The 18,515-nt window shown below is 41.1% G+C and overlaps 1 protein-coding gene and 1 long non-coding RNA gene across 7 annotated transcripts in view; one reads left to right on the top strand and one right to left on the bottom strand.

The window, feature by feature from the left end:
* Positions 1 to 18,515, top strand: part of MITF (melanocyte inducing transcription factor) — a 139,298-nt gene that overhangs the window by 62,114 nt on the left and 58,669 nt on the right. For 2 of the 6 annotated variants that reach the window (XM_080995797.1, XM_080995795.1), the window contains exon 1: positions 9,792 to 9,939. The exons of 3 other annotated variants lie outside the window; for them this stretch is intronic. In XM_080995797.1, coding sequence (XP_080851923.1) covers positions 9,884 to 9,939 — 56 coding nt within the window. In that variant the 5' untranslated portion in view covers positions 9,792 to 9,883. Of the gene's footprint in view, positions 1 to 9,791; positions 9,940 to 18,515 lie in introns of those variants that run through there. One more of the 6 variants, XM_080995796.1, reaches the window with a different exon arrangement.
* Positions 10,126 to 17,722, bottom strand: LOC308472121. Its single transcript, XR_013983308.1, has 3 exons — positions 17,143 to 17,722; positions 15,024 to 15,072; positions 10,126 to 11,599 (listed from the first exon to the last, which is right to left on the bottom strand). It is a non-coding gene; the product is annotated as an uncharacterized lncRNA (long non-coding RNA).

Here is an 18,515-nt window from a genome sequence, read left to right as displayed (position 1 = left end):
AGCACAATTTCTGTTCTCATCCTGAAGCAATGTTCTTAATCTGAAGCACTATTTCTGGGTTAGCGGAGTCTGTAACCTGAAGCGTCTGTAACCTGAAGCGTATGTAACCCAAGGTACCACTGTACTAAGATCCCTAGATCCTTTTCACATATTGCCCAGAGAGCTTTAGTTACTGCTAAATGCCATAATTAAAAAATGATGGGTGTTAGTATGTGTGCATTAATAAAGCAGATGTCCAACAAATTGATTTACCTTATGATTAGCTTTGTTATTCCGTGGCAGTTGGGAGTGTCAATTTATTTATTTATTTATAATTTTGTAGCAATTTATCATGAACGTATGTACAAACTAACCACATAACCATGCAAACAATAACAGAACTATACCGGGAATGTATCTAGTGTTAAAAAGCAAAATTAAAAACAGTGATGCAGTTACATATAGCCAAGATTATAAAATGAGTCTATGAGGCCCATCTACAACAAGGAATGAGTCATGGGAGGAATTAGTCAGAGGACCCTGAGCAAAGGCCTTCTACCTCCTCTATTCACTCTTACCTTGGATCCTGAACGTCTTGGTACTCGGACGTTTTGGCTCCCGAACACCACAAACCCAGAAGTGAGTGTTCTGCTTTTCGAATGCTCTTTGGCACCCACATGTCCAACGGGGCTTCCGTGGCTTCCGATTGGCTGCAGGAGCTTCCTGCAGCAGCGCTTTGGTTTCTGAATGTTCTGGAAGTCAAACAGACTTCCGGAATGGATTCTGTTCGACTTCCAAGGTACAACTGTATCTGCCAGTGTATTGGCCTATATTTATGTGCCAGTGAGAGCTAACAGAATGTTCATTGTCTGGCCTATCAGAACTTGACTGTATAAACATCTTGTATAAACGTAAATTGACAAGGACTTACCTGTGAACAACTAAGACCTATAAGTTTTTCCTTATTAAGTAGCAACTTTAGTGACAGCAGGCTGCCCACGCAAAGACTTCCATATAAAGTAACAGTTAAGTTTATAATTAGAGATAACCGTTTCACCTCTCACTTGTTACCCAGTTATAACCACAATAATACTACATTTCACCTTCTGGTTCTTATATTTACCTTACATATATGCAATATTTGATCTTGGACTTGTTGATTCTCCACAAGAACTAAATGATTAATATGGCCGTTTCCAAATAGATTACCCAGAACAAAAATCTTGAGGATGTGATTAGGAAAATCAGAACCTCCTATTTCTGAAATAAATATTTCTAATAATTGCTGAAACATCTTATGCCAGAGTCACTTGCATTGTTAATGCAGGTGTATTATCCATCTTCCCATTCTATATATAAATGGCAAAAATCACAGGTGTAGTATTTTTTCCAGTGGAGGGAGTCTAAAGGAAAAGCAGAATCAGCCAAAATGCAATTTACGTACAGTCATTAATAATGCTCATGTGGAAAAGTGGACTCCTAAGGTTTGTATAAAATAGAATAGGAAAACGGGGTGACATTAGAGACCTCTCTTTAATTAAGTTAGATTTCCTTGAATATTGATTCACATCGGCATGTTTTGAATGTTTGACATTTTACCATTAGCCATATTGAGCAGCATTTCATGGAAAGGCATAATGGATACGCAAGGATTTAATTTATTTCACATATCAAAGTGAAGCACACCCCAAACTCATGTGTGGAACATAGTGTGAGAGACTCCAGAACTTCTCTGAATTTTGTGCTATGATTCTTGCTTCAGTAATGCAGCAAAAATAATTAAAAACGTTAAAACTTAAAGATAAGTTTTAAAAGACAGAAAAATATGTAGAAGTCTATTAATATATATATATTATACTGTAAGATTTGTTCAATCAAAGGAGTTGTCTGCTGGCGGCATTGTATTCCATGTCTTAACTTTAAGGTCTTTGCTCGCATTCAGACATCACTCTAAACCAGGGGTCAGCAAACTTTTTCAGCAGAGGGCTGGTCCACTGTCACTCAGACCTTGTGGGGGGCTGGACTATATTTCTTTTTTTTTGGGGGGGGGGGGAGAACGAATTCCTATACCTCACAAATAACCCAGAGATGCATTTTAAATAAAAGGACACAATCTACTCATGTAAAAACATGCTGATTCCCGGACTGTCCGCGGGCCGGATTTAGAAGGCGATTGGGCCTGATCTGGCCCCTGGCCTTAGTTTGCCTACCCATGCTCTAAACAGTGGCTTAGTGAGACATGAATGTGCCTAGCCATTTCCTCTCCTCATGGACAAGAAGATGCCTTCAGACATGTGCTCCCTCCCCATGTACACAGCTCTGATAATTTAGTCCTTTTCACAAGCATTTGAATTAATTCTTAGAATATACCAAATTAGACCATTGGTCCATCTAACTCAGTATTGTCTACACTGACTATTGAAGGCTCTCCAGGGTTTCAGCCAGGGCTCTTTCCCAGCCTTACCTGCCTATAGCAAAGATCGAACCCGGTACCTCCTGCATGCAGAACAGATATCACTGAGCCTACAGCCTTGTCCATGATCTTACCAAGACTTTTGCTCAGTGACCTTTCTGTAGAGGGGAGGTAAAGTGTCACATGAACATAAATACTTCAGTAGTACCCATTGAAGAAGAAGAAGAACAAGAAGAAGAACAAGAAGAAGAAGAGGAGGAGAAGTTTGGATTTGATATCCCGCTTTATCACTACCCTAAGGAGTCTCAAAGCGGCTAACATTCTCCTTTCCCTTCCTCCCCCACAACAAACACTCTGTGAGGTGAGTGGGGCTGAGAGACTTCAGAGAAGCGTGACTAGCCCAAGGTCACCCAGCAGCTGCATGTGGAGGAGCAGAGACGCGAACCCGGTTCACCAGATTACGAGTCCACCGCTCTTAACCACTACACCGCTCTGGCTCTCTCTCAGAAGTTAAAAATCTTTTGTCAGGATAACTTTTATCAAAATGCATTAGGACCTGAAGCTTTTTCTTAACATTTTTTTTTTGAAGGTCACTCTTTTGAGTTATTTTGATGCTATCCCCCTCCCCCTTTTTTGTATTTCAGTGTAATGCATAATACTCTTTATCACACTACCACCAGAAGATGCCCCTAGGAATATCTGACGCAGGCATAAATATCTCACCAGGGCTGGGCGTTCCTGGAGGCATCCATTTCTTGGCATGCATGGGAACTCTCTAAGTCATCAGGAGCTTCCACATGAAAAGCAGCACTGTACATTGAATTCCCTCCCACAGGCTGGGATCAGTGCCGGATTTACATATAAGCTAAACAAGCTATAGTTTAGGGCCCCACTCTCTTGGCCCCCCCCCAAAAAAAAGTTTAAAGGGGGGAAAAACTGGATGTACATTTCCAAAATATAAGATAAAAAACAAATAAAAGCCCCACTACATGCAGCAACAGTGTTTTGTGTTGTGTAGGCTCCTATGATGTAAGTAATGGGCTTCCAATCATTTTAAGTTAGAACTTAATAATTATTTCACTATTAATATACTTGCTCTGGTCCATGGGGTCATGAAGAGTCGGACACGACTAAACGACTAAACAACAATTGATATACTTCTTCTTAATTGTATTTCAGTTCAAAAATTACTTTGATAAAATACATACAGTATTCTGTTATGTGTAAATGGCTTTAGATACCTATTAAGTCCATAAATTACCATGTAGCATATATTCAACACAAAAACCAGTGACAATTTGATGTTGACAAAGGACAGCTGGACATATAAAGGGCCCCATTACCTTCAGTAGCTTAGGGCCTCATCAAGCCTTAATCCGGCCCTGGCTGGGATGCAAGCAATGGGTAGGTGGGTGGGGGGAACCCTAGCTTTCACATATTAAGATAATATTTTTTTGTTTTGTTTTAGACCAAATTTTTTAGTTGCAGTATAAATCAAGTGTATGGTATATTTCCTTTTCCTCCATCCGACTGTTGTTTTTCAAGACTTTATTGCCTGCTAAAAATACTCCTATTATCATTCTTGTATAATTCCATCTAGGTACATGATATGCTAGCGGGACAGAACGCCCGCTAGCAAGATGCAAAGACGCTCTCCCTTTCTCCTCCTCCTCCAAAGGTCGCAAGTCACAGCTGCCCTCTTGGCGATTTACGTAGCAGCTAACGCAAATTCGCCACGGCTCTGGCAAAGCTATATAAGGAGGAACAATTTCTCCAGTGTTTAGGCCACAAAAAGGCTTTTCATCATTGCCATATGCGAATTGTTCCAACTATGCCTCTCTTTTTAAAAACAACTAAAGAAGTAAAAACAATTCCGTGTAGACTGTTACACTCCCCCCCCCCTTTGGAAACCAAGTGACAAAAAGCATATTTAGAGCTGATCCATCATGTGGCTCCTGCAGTAGCAGCAGTAGTAGTAACGCTGGTTTTGCAACTTAACTAAACCGGTTGAACTACCACCATTGTGGATAGCGTTGGCTGAAAGGCTGCGCTGGTTCCTTCATCGTGGGAAAAGGAGAGGTGGTGGGAAGCTCTACTGCTCAGCCTAGAGGGCATCATTACGTGGATGCTGCCTTTAGACTTCTGTCTAATGTTATCGCAAATATCCAAATGATGTGTCGTAAGCACTCCGAGTTAGGAAAGTTATGAGGCTCCCACTTACAGGGGAAACTGTAGCCCTCCAGAAGCTCTGGGATCACAACTCCCATCATTCCTCATCACCGTGCTGGCGATGATGGGAGTTGGGACTCCAATAATGTCGTTGGAGGGGGCACAATTTCCTCACCACTGCTTTAAAGATTAGATTGCCACAGTAGCCCCAGGCTGTCTCCCCCCCCCCGCCTTTCCTCCTCCCCCAGCTCTGAAGGGTGTGCACTTTGAGGCTAGAAAGAGATTTCCAACTATCAAAGTATTTTGTTACAGCCCTCTCTGTTCATTTACAGTAATCAAGGAGGCAATACCATAATTCCTCTAAAAATAAAAACAGGCCAGGCACTGGACTGCTAGTTGATGCTGTTCAATGATGCAGTCTGATTAGATATCCGCTCATTTCGTATGAACCAAGAGCCTTTATTTTCATCTTAAAGAATTTTTGGAGCATGCAGAGGAAAAGTTTCTGATAGCCCAGTGGAAATTTCAGTAGCCTTTGCTATGTATGCCCAATGAAAATGGCCAGTTGTGTTTCAATAACAGGGCAAACACCCAGTGCTTTTAATAATGATGATGATGACGATGTTTAGGGGTACTCTCATTTTCCTACTCATATCGAAATGCTGCCCCTCAATGAGGCCAAACTTAGATTCACAAAATGTTTAGGGGTATGCATACCCCTGGGTGGGGACGTGGGTGGCGCTGTGGGTTAAACCACAGAGCCTAGGATTTGCCGATCAGAAGGTTGGCGGTTTGAATCCCCGCAACGGGGTGAGCTCCCGTTGCTCGGTCCCTGCTCCTGCCAACCTAGCAGTTCAAAAGCACACCAGTGCAAGTAGATAAATAGGTACTGCTCCGGCGGGAAGGTAAACAGCGTTTCCGTGTGCTGCTCTGGTTCGCCAGAATCAGCTTTAGTCATGCTGGCCACATGACCCGGAAGCTGTACGCCGGCTCACTTGGCCAATAAAGCGAGATGAGCGCCGCAACCCCAGAGTTGGTCATGACTGGACCTAATGGTCAGGGGTCCCTTTACTTTTACCTTTATACCCCTGGGTACCTCCAGAAAAAAAGCACTGAGTGCACCCATGATCAGACTTCTCAACCTTGTTTTAACTTAAAGCTGCAGGGAACTTTGATTTTGGACCAAATCTGTGGCGCTGGGGAGAAAGGCATTTTCTAACCCTTTCCTGATTGAAATTGCCTTCTGGAAAAGCTGTCATTAGTTCCAGCAGGGGGTAAATGAGAATCATGATGCCAGTACCTGACTTGTTTTGCCTAACTGCGACTTGCCACAGTTTCAGAGAAGCAGTTTCAATTTGTACCCACTTCCCTGTTTGCAGTGTCCATACATAGTTGCATATGTTTGAGTAAACATGAGCAGGCTCGCTGTAACTGATTTATTGTGGTGTGGACTTTCATATTTTTGTCGGCTGTGTGCATTGTGCTGAGGTTGGGTTCGCATGTGCGTGTATTGATACAGATATATAGATACTCGGTTGGAAATGCAGTGGAAGATAAAACAAACGACACATTTCTTAAAAACTAAAGATAACAGCAATCCAAAAATGTATTCTAACAGCTGTAGTAATAAATGCATGATGTAACCATTTGCTGAAAACATAAAAGTATGAATGAAAGAGAATGGCTGTAAAACCCAATGGATGCTAATTGCTTTGAAGAGAACAGTACCACTCTCAGTGAGTCAATATAATCTCTGCAACAGAATGTGAAAAGTTCTAATTTTGAGTCGGCCTCTGAGGCTTTAAGGCCCTTGTACTCCAAGACAAATCTATACATTCTTTCCTGGTGATATTTCCATTATTGGTCTTTTCTGATTTGCACAGAGCTAAATTAGCAATATAGAATATAAACAGTGACATATGAAATGATGTTAAACTTCTGGCTAAAAAAGCTTTTTTAGTGCGTCTTGCTGTTCTGTTCAGGTAGCCTTTGAGTAAATGGACAATCACTTTTGGAAAAATGCTTCCTTCCTCCTTAGCAGTGACATTAGGCTTTTCTGAACTGTACGTAAAAACTATGGGGAGGAAGTTTGCTTTAAAAAAGGCCTTTGAAGCAGAGATTGTATGATGTATCCCTTCAGATGGAACGAGCGACCACATCGGTTTATGAAACAGCACCATTGTTTGAGAATTTCCTTTGCATTAAAAAAATGATAACCTTGTTATTTTAAGGACTTGCATTTAATTCTGATGCATTCAGTTGTTTTAGCAAGGAATGTTCAAGAGTATGCCATACCTGTCCTTGCAGTTTAAACCTAGATATTGTAAATATTATAGTATCGCATTCTTTATATAAGTCATTGAGAGAGCAATACTGAGTCTATACTGTTTGTGCTGGGTGAATTTTCTATTTGCAATAACCGATTAAAGGAGACAGTACTTGAGAGGATGCTGCCTGGCCAGGCAGATTCAGAAGTTTGTTTTAGTCATTCAGGCATTATTCAGGTTTGCATACATTCATTCAGCTTCTTCCCATTTTATTTTAACATTTCATTTTAACATTTTTTTAAAAGAGGAACACTCTTTCCTTTTAAAAAGCGGCAGGCTGCAATCTGCCAGGGAAATACAGCATTTTAAGCTTATTTATGTTGTAGTTTATTTGGGTCTCAGTTAACTTCTGTTGATGCTACCCTGTGTTACTTTCATCCTATTAGTCAAATCCCTTGTAATCAGGCTGTTTTACAACCAGATTCTTCTCTGTCCTCCTCCAGCCATGACAACACTTCTCCCCCACACCAGCAAATTTAGTGTTACAGACACTAAAATACACAAAGATAATTGGGGCTTGGCAACTGGATTATACTGTACAGATTTCTGTTTGATTATAAGGAAGTCATTTATTTTGTATATGGTTCTTTGAAATTTGGCAGCCCCACCTACTGAGGAAGGTTGGCTACTTCCTTGGCCTAGACTAGAGAAATGAAAGAATTGACTTCTCCCACTTTGCCAAGACACTCCACCCAGATGTTGTGGGACTACAACTCCCATCATCCCTGAGCTCTGGCCTTGCTAGCTATGGGTGGTGGGAGTTGTAGTTCAACAACATCTGGGGACTCGCAGGTTGAGAAAGGCTGCTCCAGAGTATGGATTGGGGATTCAGATAATTATTAATTGGATGATGGACTAAAGGGCATCCTGATCAAATTTGCAGATGACACCAAACTGGGAGGGGTGGCTAACACCCCAGAGGACAGGATCACACTTCAAAACGACCTTGACAGATTAGAGAACTGGGCAAAAACAAACAAGATGAATTTTAACAGGGAGAAATGTAAAGTATTGCACTTGGGCAAAAAAAATGAGAGGCACAAATACAAGATGGGTGACACCTGGCTTGAGAGCAGTACATGTGAAAAGGATCTAGGAGTCTTGGTTGACCACAAACTTGACATGAGCCAACAGTGTGACGCGGCACCTAAAAAAGCCAATGCAATTCTGGGCTGCATCAATAGGAGTATAGCATCTAGATCAAGGGAAGTAATAGTGCCACTGTATTCTGCTCTGGTCAGACCTCACCTGGAGTACTGTGTCCAGTTCTGGGCACCACAGTTCAAGAAGGACACTGACAAACTGGAAGGTGTCCAGAGGAGGGCAACCAAAATGGTCAAAGGCCTGGAAACGATGCCTTATGAGGAACGGCTAAGGGAGCTGGGCATGTTTAGCCTGGAGAAGAGGAGGTTAAGGGGTGATATGATAGCCATGTTCAAATATATAAAAGCATGTCACATAGAGGAGGGAGAAAGGTTGTTTTCTGCTGCTCCAGAGAAGCGGACATGGAGCAATGGATCCAAACTACAAGAAAGAAGATTCCACCTAAACATTAGGAAGAACTTCCTGACAGTAAGAGCTGTTCAACAGTGGAATTTGCTGCCAAGGAGTGTGGTGGAGTCTCCTTCTTTGGAGGTCTTTAAGCAGAGGCTTGACAACCATATGTCAGGAGTGCTCTGATGGTGTTTCCTGCTTGGCAGGGGGTTGGACTTGATGGCCCTTGTGGTCTCTTCCAACTCTATGATTCTATGATTCTATGATTAATATTTGCAAGAATACTCAAGATTCATTAACCAACAATCAAGGGTATAGCTTAATATAGCATTTCCACAAAATGCAGTGAGATCTGCAGCCATGTCACAATAATTGGGCTACCATAAATTAAACTGGGTTCTTAAAGCACTGCTTGCAGGAATTGTGAGAACAAAACCCCAGTGTCTTGTGTGAAAACTCTGCTGGTATCTATTTGGTCTTGCTGTACTGAAGCACAGGTGAATGCAGTAAAATGCTGACACATGTTTTTCAGATGCTATCTCCCTTTCACCCACGTTGCTAAAGTCAATTGATTTTTAAGAAGTCCTGAGTGCTTCACACCTGGTGTGTCACTGTATGGTCTGGATGACTGACATCTTTGGGTCTCTTTCTTTATGGTGAGAGAGAGGTGATAGGTGATAGACGATAGATGATAGGTGATAGATGATGGATGATAGATGATAGAGATAGAGATAGAGATAGAGATAGATCTCTCTCACACACACACCATAAAGAATATGGTGATACACACACACACACACACACACACACACACGTGGTACCTCGGGTTACAGACGCTTCAGGTTACAGACTCTGCTAACCCAGAAATAGTACCTCAGGTTAAGAACTTTGCTTCAGGATGAGAACAGAAATCGCGCGGTGGCAGTGGGAGGCCCCATTAGCTAAAATGGTACCTCAGGTTAAGAACAGTTTCAGGTTAAGAACAGACCTCCAGAACGAATTAAGTTCTTAACCCGAGGTACCACTGTGTGTGTGTGTGTGTGTGTGTGTGTGTGTGTGTATCACCATAAAGAGACCCAAAGGTATCAGTCATCCAGACCATATGGTGCTATATATTGTGCAGTAGCTCAGGAGAACAAAACAAGCAGCTGAAATAGCGTCCTGTCTTCAGCCGGATGCCTTCTCACTTCTACAAGTTCCTTCACTTTCTCTCCCCAAGCCAACATCTCCCTCCTCTGGTAAAACGAAGTGCGCTCTCTCTCTCTCTCTCTCTCTCTCTCTCTCTCGGTTTCATATTATTCAGGTAGGTGCTGGATTAAACAGGTCTGCTAATGCAGAGACACCAGGGCACCATTTCAGCACTGAGCTGCGTTTGGATTGGAGTTGCCATGGCCTTTATCAAGAGCCACCCCTAGTGACACATCCAGTGCCAGGACTTGCTTTGACTTTGACTCTTCTCCAAGGGCTTTGCAGAGCACCTTAAACAGGAAAGGGGGGGAAGATGGAAGCTCTTAGAATCCCGATGTTCATTCCTTGCTCCTTTCAAAGCCGCTATCTGTAAGTGACACTTCATTTGAGGGGGGCCAAGAGCTCTCTGTTTTAACATGGTGATAAGTTTATATATATATATATATATACATATATGTACATACACATAAAAAAAGAACATTATGAGAGATTAAACCTACTGTGCTGCTTCAGCTTCTTGCTATCTAAAAGGCACAGCAGCTGTGTCTGCCTGAGCAAGATAATGATAATAACTTAAAATGCGGAGAACCGATAAGTGATATATCTTTTTCGTGGCTTTCTTGTTGTTAAAGTAATATGAATTTACAGCTCAGACAAAACACTGAATTTGGAACACATTATGGACTTTCTGATGTCAAATGCATCTCCTTTAGGAGTTGTGTGAATATATATTTTCTGGAAGAGGAAGACTACAGAATAATACGGTTTTATTTTTAATTTGAGATATTTTTAGCTGCAAAACCTTTTTTCTTAAAAAAAACACAATTGCAGTTGGCATTGCTTTGTTGCAGTTAACATATCTATTACCACTGGTGTAACAGACAAAAAGTAAAGCAGTGGCACATTTCATTATGAGGTTTGGAAGCAGAGGAGTCCCAGACTCTTAGGGTCTGATCTTTGGGGTTCTCTGTCCAGTGCTGCTCTTGAACCACCTTTTGTGGTTCAAGAAATAAATTTCTCAGTGGTAGCTCAATGTATGGGGCTGTAAAAACAGTGGGGGAAACAGCAAAGTAGTTGGTGGATTGCTTAATGGTCAGGAAAGTAATCTTCTACAGATCTGGCTAGTAGTAATTTTTCAGCAGTTGCTTGTTGTGTAGCTCTTGGTGAAACATATCCCACCAGTCCCGAAAAGAGAATGAAGCATTGAAGCAAATCAACCTGCAGCCTTTTTTTGAATTGCGACTCGAGCAAAAAACAAACCAAACCCACACCTCCAGAGTTTAATAATTATTTAGTGAGCATTCTTGGGTCATGAGGAAGGCTCTGATTAGAGTAGCAAAAGCTTTATTGCTTAGCAGCTTGTGAAGGTGTGTTTTAAAGGCAGGAAGGAGGGGCAATGGAAAAATACTAAATGCTTGCAATTGTTTAGCAGATGGTAGATATTTTTTATTTTATTTTTAAAATAGCTTTAAACTTGATCACCATGGGAGCATTCACAGGGTGTTGTGAGTGTGTGACTGTGCATGCACACATAAACACACTGGTTGGTTACACAAACTGGATTCGTTCAACTGATACATTGGCACCCTGTTTGCAAAATTTAACAGTTCCAAAGTACAGGTGCTCTTTCACTTATGCAAGATTAAATGTGCTGCCTTCAACTGTACTTGAGGGTCGATTTCAAAAAATTCTGCTGGAAACATACATTTGTGCCATGTGTAGGTGGCAGTATTGAATCAGTCGCTCGTGTACTTCTAGGTTGCGCTCCTTATAAATATTCGAGGAGTGAGGTTATTACCGCTCTACACACATATAAAAAAAGCTGAGAAAATGCTTTTTTTATAAAAAGGTTTTGAAAAAATACATTGAATTTGGCATAGCACACTATCGCCATCTAGTGTCACATTTGTATGATTGCATTACAACACATTTAAAACTTTTATTTGCAGCTGTATAGTCACAGGTCGCTCAACCGTTGCTCCTGTGTCCTTTCTTCTAGCAAATCAAGATAATCAGGTGACAGCAAAAACTGCAAAAAGGGGGGGGGGGATTAGAATTAGAATAAGTTTTATTATTTGATGTAAACCTCTGGAATGTATTTTGTATAGTTAAGTTTTTACCTCCGTCTTCAGTATATTTTTATTTTATTGTTATGGCTCGTGGTTAATGCAAATAAAGATTCTTCTGATTCTGTGTTGTTGTTGTTTTTTTTTATATAAAGCCATCCTAGTTGGTGGCCATAATTTGCTTTTTTACTTTATTTTGTCTTTTTTTTTTTAATAAATATTTATTAAGGTTTTCACAATATTACAAAATGAAAAAAGAAAAAGAAGAAAAATACAAAATAAAAATAGTTAAAAACAATTCAATCTTTCTATCACTTATCTTTCATTTGCTTGTTTCCCGGTCCTCCTCATACCTCCCTTTTTTGTATTCCAGTTCAATTTATTAGTTCAGCAATTCCTTTCCCTTCTTAATTTATCCTGATCTTTAATCTTAATATATTATAACATTAAATTTTTACCTGTTAAAAATCCATTTTTTCATATTCTTTTATACCATTACAGCTAGAAACCACTTAACTTCAATCCAACATCATTCTAGCATTCATTAATTTTGCAGTATTTCTGTAAATAGTCTAAGATTCTTCTGATTCTGATCAATGGTTCAAAGTTGGCTTGTCTTGAAACTGGAGAGAGTTTGTCTCAGGTCAATATTCTAGGACTGGATGACGCACCAAGGTGATGTGTCAGAGCAGAACCCTCCAGAGCAGATTTAGTGGGTGGAGAGGTGAGGAAAAGAGCACTGTTGCGCAAGCAGATCTCATTCTGTGCATGCAACAACTTAAAATCATAGAATTGTAGAATTGAAATGGTCAACTAGTCTAACCCCTGCAAAGCAAGATCACAGCTAAATGGCAGGTGACCATTCAACTCTCTAGTGAAGGAGAGTTTGCCACCTTCTGAGGTATTCTATTACACTGTTGAACAGCTCTTACTGTCAGAAAGGTCTTCCTAATGTTTAGTTTCCCAGTACATTTCCGAGCACAATTCAAAGTGTTGGTGCTGACCTTTAAAGCCCTAAACGGCCTCAGTCCAGTATACCTGAAGGAGCGTCTCCACCCCCATCGTTCTGCCTGGACACTGAGGTCCAGCACCGAGGGCCTTCTGGCGGTTCCCTCACTACGAGTTATAGGGAACCAGGCAGAGGGCCTTCTCAGTAGTGGCACCTGCCCTGTGGAACGCCCTCGCACCAGATGTCAAAGAGAAGAACAACTACCAGACTTTTAGAAGACATGTGAAGGCAGCCCTGTTTAGGGAAGCTTTTAATGTTTAATAGATTATTGTATTTTAATATTCTGTTGGAAGCTGCCCAGAGTGGCTGGGGAAATAATAATAATAATAAAAATATACTATTATTATACTATTATTATAGTTGGAATCTCCTTTCATGTAATTTGAATCCATTGGCTTGGGTCCTACCCTCTGGTGGAGGAGGAGACAAGCTTGCACTGTCTTCCATGTGACAACCCTTTAGATATTTGAAGATGGCTAACATATCACTTCAGCCTGCTCTTCTCCATGCTAGTCACATCCAACTCCCTCAACTGTTCTTCATAAGGCTTGGTTGGTTTCTAGACCCTTGATCATCTTGGTTGCCCTCCTCTGTACACGTTCTAGCTTTTCAATATCCTTCTTAATCTGTGGTGTCCAGAACTGAACACAGAAGTCCAGGTGTGGTCTGACCAAGACAGAAGACAGTGAAATAAGCCTAGAATAACATTAGTTTTTAGTTTCTAATTTTTGCTGCGGCATCACACTGTTGATTCATACTAAGCTTGTTGAATTTTCTTCAAAGTTCTTTCAGTTTGAAACTATTCTCTCCAATTGGCATCTATCAAAACTAGCATATAAAAGTACAAGCCCACATGAATGCTCTTCTGTCACACTTCATGACATGAAGCAAAATTCAGCAAAAATTTCCTGCTGCTGGAGATGACCTCTTGTTTGTCATAAGCAGCCTAGCAAGTGACTATTTACACATGAGCTCATTTTCATGTTTTGGGGAAACAGATGGGTTGTAACATGCTAAAAATTATAAACATAATAAAAAGTATGACTACTAACTAGGGATGGATCAGTCTTAAGTTCATCTCTTTTTGTATCAGTTTGCGATTTATTAATTTCTGTATCAGTTTGTGATTGATTTCTTTTTAAAAAGTGAAAATTCATCAGCAGTTTAGTACAGATTTTTCTGAAAACACACACACACACACACATTTTTGCATATAGCTTTTCTTAATGTGCACATTTTTTGCAAGCAATTTCTTCGAACATTTATGTCATTTTCACTATTATATGCATTTTTATGCAGAGTTTTCACATATGGGTACATATTTTTGTACCCATTTTCGACTTGGAGAGCTGCGCAACAAAAGCTGGAAGACCGTGAATATAGAAGGTATAGCTGTGTTTCATTTCACATAGCGTTTGGGTAGGTGAGGTTCACATTTAAATCCTAAACAAAAGAAAGTCCTTCTTCACCCCTAGTACAAACCACTCGAATGAGATGATGAAGGATGCAGACCTGTACATGCAGGGCACTTTGTTTTGATCTATCCTTTTCAAAAGAAACACCCTGTCCATCACTAGCACATTTTATTTTTTTAACTAAGAGAAGCTGCAAAGCATCTTGATTCCTGGCCCTTAAACTCTAAAATAAATGTCTTGTTATGCAGGCCAGTCCTGCATGCTATATACTCAGGTCTGGGTCATTTTTGCCTTAAAGGCTAGCTGAGTGGAAATAACAGTTGGATTTCCTTGCTGCTGTCTCATTCTGGGGCACCTACTGCAATTCTGCGAAAACTTTATCCCGGCACGGAAGTTGAGGCTTGTGATTTTTTATCCTAACTGTTGAGGCTTTCCAGAGCATCTAGGTTATTCTATCAGGTGTTTTGATCCTATATTCTGTGGGACACTTGCCGCACAGCAGCTATTATCAATAGTGCATGCATTTATCAATCCGTGTATAAAAACAATTTTTGCCAGGTTTATTGTTCTATCCTTGGCAGGAAAGGACAAAGTTGAATGCAAAGTTGTTGTTTTCTAAATGGCTCTAGTTTAGATCATGCCAGCTAACAGGACAGTTGAATCCAGTTTCAGTACAGCCTGCAATCAATTGTTAAGTTTAGGAATGAAGCACAAAATGTTACAATAGATATATGAAGAAAAACACTGGCTTGTGTTGTTGTGTATTGTCGACTACAAATGTATTGACTCTTCTAAACTGCTTCCATTATTATGTTTTACAGGGTATTCCATGGGTATTCCAACAGTAGACACTAGTAATACTATTTACACTTAGTGCACAATTTACAAATCAGGGTTTGTTACATTTCTGGTTAAAAGGGGCAGGAATGAATAGTAGGTAATGATTCTGAAGTATGTACTTACCAGTGGGAGGACTTGCTCCTTACAACCATTTAAAAGTTCATTTCTGCCTCTACGAACAATGAAACAATGCAACACTATTAAAGGGTTATAATTTCATGGAGAAACAAGCTAGCGATCCATTTATTAAGAAGGATTCCAGGCTGAACATATGGGAAGCCACTTTATACAGAGTCAGACCATTGGTCCATATAGCTCGGTGCTGTATTGTCTGTAGTGATTAAGGTTGCCATATTTCAGAAAGTGAAAATACAGTGGTACCTCAGGTTAAGTACTTATTTCGTTCCGGAGGTCTGTTCTTAACCTGAAACTGTTCTTAACCTGAAACACCACTTTAGCTAATGGGGCCTCCTGCTGCCGCTGCGCCACCACCGCACGTTTTCTGTTCTCAACCTGAAGCAAAGTTCTTAACCTGAGGTACTATTTCTGGGTTAGTGGAGTCTGTAACCTGAAGAGTATGTAACCTGAGGTACCACTGTACGAACAGAAAAGTCGTTGAGCTTTTTTAAGTAAAGTGGTTCCCCCCCCAAAAAATGAGTTTTAGAGCCCCCCCCCAAAAAACCACAGAAATATCCACAGACAAAATTTCCTGACATTAAAGGGGTTCCTGCCCAGATGCAGTTCCCGATGGCATATGGCAACCCTAATAGTGGCGCTGGCTCTCTGGGATTTCAGATGGGCGATACTCCTTAATATACCTTAGAGATACAGGACTGTCCCTTGCATGGTAAGTAGGATTGATGTACTGGCAGCGGGGGTGGGGTGGGGGCTGTGCCTAGCACTAGCAGCAGTAGTCAACAGCCCACTGCCTGGCCAAACCAGCTGCCTCCCAAAGATGCTCTCCAACACGTCCCTTTCTAGAGTGAGCCAAGAGGCAGGGAAGTTGAGGCACAGGACCACACTGCCACAGCTGCTGTTGCTGCCAAAAAGTGGGATGGGGGGGGGAGCGGAAAGAGAGAGGAGGCTGCAGCTGTTGCTAAAAGTGTAGCAAAGAGAGAGGGAGAAGCAAACCAAAGGGGGAAAGGAGGGGACGCCGCTGCAACCATCGTGAAGAGGAGGAGGGGTGGCAGAGTTGAAGGCAACCAAAGTTCTACACAGTGTGATTAGATCTGGGACCTTCTCTTGCCCCTGCCCGCCCCATGGCCCTGCAAAGTTACCAGGGGTTGTGCCAGGGGCATTCTGCATTCAAAGCATATGGTCTACCCCTGAGTGGTGGCCCTTCTAAGCTCAGTGCAGTTATTGGGAAGTGACAAAGTTGTGAACTGTGCAACATGGTTCACTCTTTGAGGGACGTATCCATGGAGGTGGGCATCTGATAATGTTTTTGGAAAGCAACATCAGTGGAGATTTGCCCTAGATCCATCCTTCCTTCCAAATTACTCATTAGAAAACACATTAGAAAACAGTTTGGAAAGAGCAATTCTGAACACATTCAAGGAGGGGAGATTTAAGCAGTCTCTTCCAAATCTACCTACCTCTGGTCAGGCTTGCAGAATGCTCAAGCTCCTCTTGCTTAAGAGAAAAGAATTATAGAGCTCCCATCTTATCATTGGGTAGTTTGATCCCTGTGACTTCATATGGATTCCTTCACTCACAAAATAGATTGTTTATATGATGCAGAAGGTTTAATCAACCCTAAACAAATTCAAATTGGTTGGATTTAACTGCATTCAACTATGCCATAGTTTTTCACTGGGACATAGTATAAACTTCTAATTTTACCTGGATTGCACCCTCTGTGTGTGGACTGTGTGTAATCGCAGCCCCTTTCCATCCCAAAAAATATGAATCAGTTAGCAGATACGTTAAAAGTTTTTTTACTTCACTTACCACTGGACTTCTTAGACAGCTGCCTTTAATCAGAAGATTATTTAGGCCGTGTTATGCTGTTCCCAGACACTTAAAACATTTGACTGGTGTCTCATCTTGGCTGAATAATGCTGCTTTATTAATTTTAGCGAGAGGGGTGCATTGCTCAGCTCTTGAAAGCTCTGCTATTACTAGTTCAACTTGCCCTGCACCATCGGTTCACCATTTTGTCCTCCTCCTACCTTTAGTAAAACAGCAGTGACTAAACACTCAGGCGGAATTTATCTTAAGTGGTGTTTGATAAGTTGCTTACCTGAGAAAACCCCCAACAGAGTTCAGTTGAAGGCACCATATTGATGTCTACTAGGTAGCTGAGATATGTTCTTTCAGTATGAGGTACAGCAGGAGAACCATCACTTTTTTCGTCCCATGCAAGGCTCTGACCTCGATCTTTTGCACGTGGAGATGAACAGGACTTCCAGGATGCAGCTGTGCTGGTGCACCAGGCTTTCAGAACAGAACTCATCCCCAGTGCCACTTGTTTGACTATGAATCAGTGGTTCATATTTTCCTGTTGCTTGTTTGAAGCATAAATGGCAAAAGCTTTGGGAACTCGAAGCAGTAGCCTGAAGATTAGCTTTAGATTGGCTGGATATTTGGGGGTGGGGGTAGCGAGGAACAGAAGGGCGCATTTTAATCCTTTCATCCCTTCACATTCCAAACTAATCTAGTTCTTTCGTACACTAGATGTAACAATAGACATGTCTATGGCGCATCAAGCCAAATAGGTTAAAACACACCCACACCCCTTCAAGCAACACAGAGATAAATCTTCCTTAGTGAAAGCTTTCGGCTTTTGTTCAGAGCTGGGAATGCAATTCAGACCTTTACTTTTTGGGGAGCAGGATGTTTACATTAATGCATCCTATGACAGACTTGCTTTCTTGTAACTGTGGCTGGAAGGTTTTAATTTACTCAGACTTTTTTTCTCTTTCTTTCTTTTTGACTAACTTGAAGGCCGCAGTATAACCCCCAGATGGAAGGAAAAGTGAGTGGAATATGTAATTGCAGAATAGATACTTTTAGAACAACCTACCACCCCAATAATTATTGTTTATTCCTAGGGCACATTATATACTTTTAAAAGAAGCAGACAGATCTTTTAGTAGTTCAGTGCAGTATTTCCTGAGGTTCATCATTGCTTCTTGTCTTTTGTCCCCACCCCACCCAGTTTAGCCAGTAACGGGTGCCATAGATCAGCATAATACTGTGGTGTTACTAGAATGCTTAATGTCAGAGGGTTTGATTGACATGAGAGTCCCAAGCAAAGGCCAAGCTCTGCCAGTTCCCTAGCAAACCTGTTACTGCTATGGCTTTCTTTATCCAAATATTGGCAAAAGGTTTGATGTGTAATGCAGATGGTATTTTTATATATATAATTGATCTATTAATTTCAAACTTAAAGACTCTATTTTTTTTCTGGCCAGGAGATTATACAATGCAAGTGTGCAGCTTTTATTAGGACATATGAATACAGTCCTGGTTTATGCGAATCTGTTTTGCTTGCCAAAGAAGGCCTGGCTTCAACCGGGAATGTTTTAGCCCAAAATTAATTTTTGAGGTGGGTGGAGCAGTGCCGGGGGGACTGTTGGCAGTAGCTGGAAAAAGGAATGGGAACGGAATGTC

Source organism: Podarcis pityusensis, assembly GCF_964106645.2.
Source record: "Podarcis pityusensis genome assembly, chromosome: 2".
Taxonomy (NCBI): domain Eukaryota; kingdom Metazoa; phylum Chordata; class Lepidosauria; order Squamata; family Lacertidae; genus Podarcis; species Podarcis pityusensis.
Note: the sequence above shows the minus strand (reverse complement) of the source record. Positions and strands in the feature narration are given on the sequence as shown.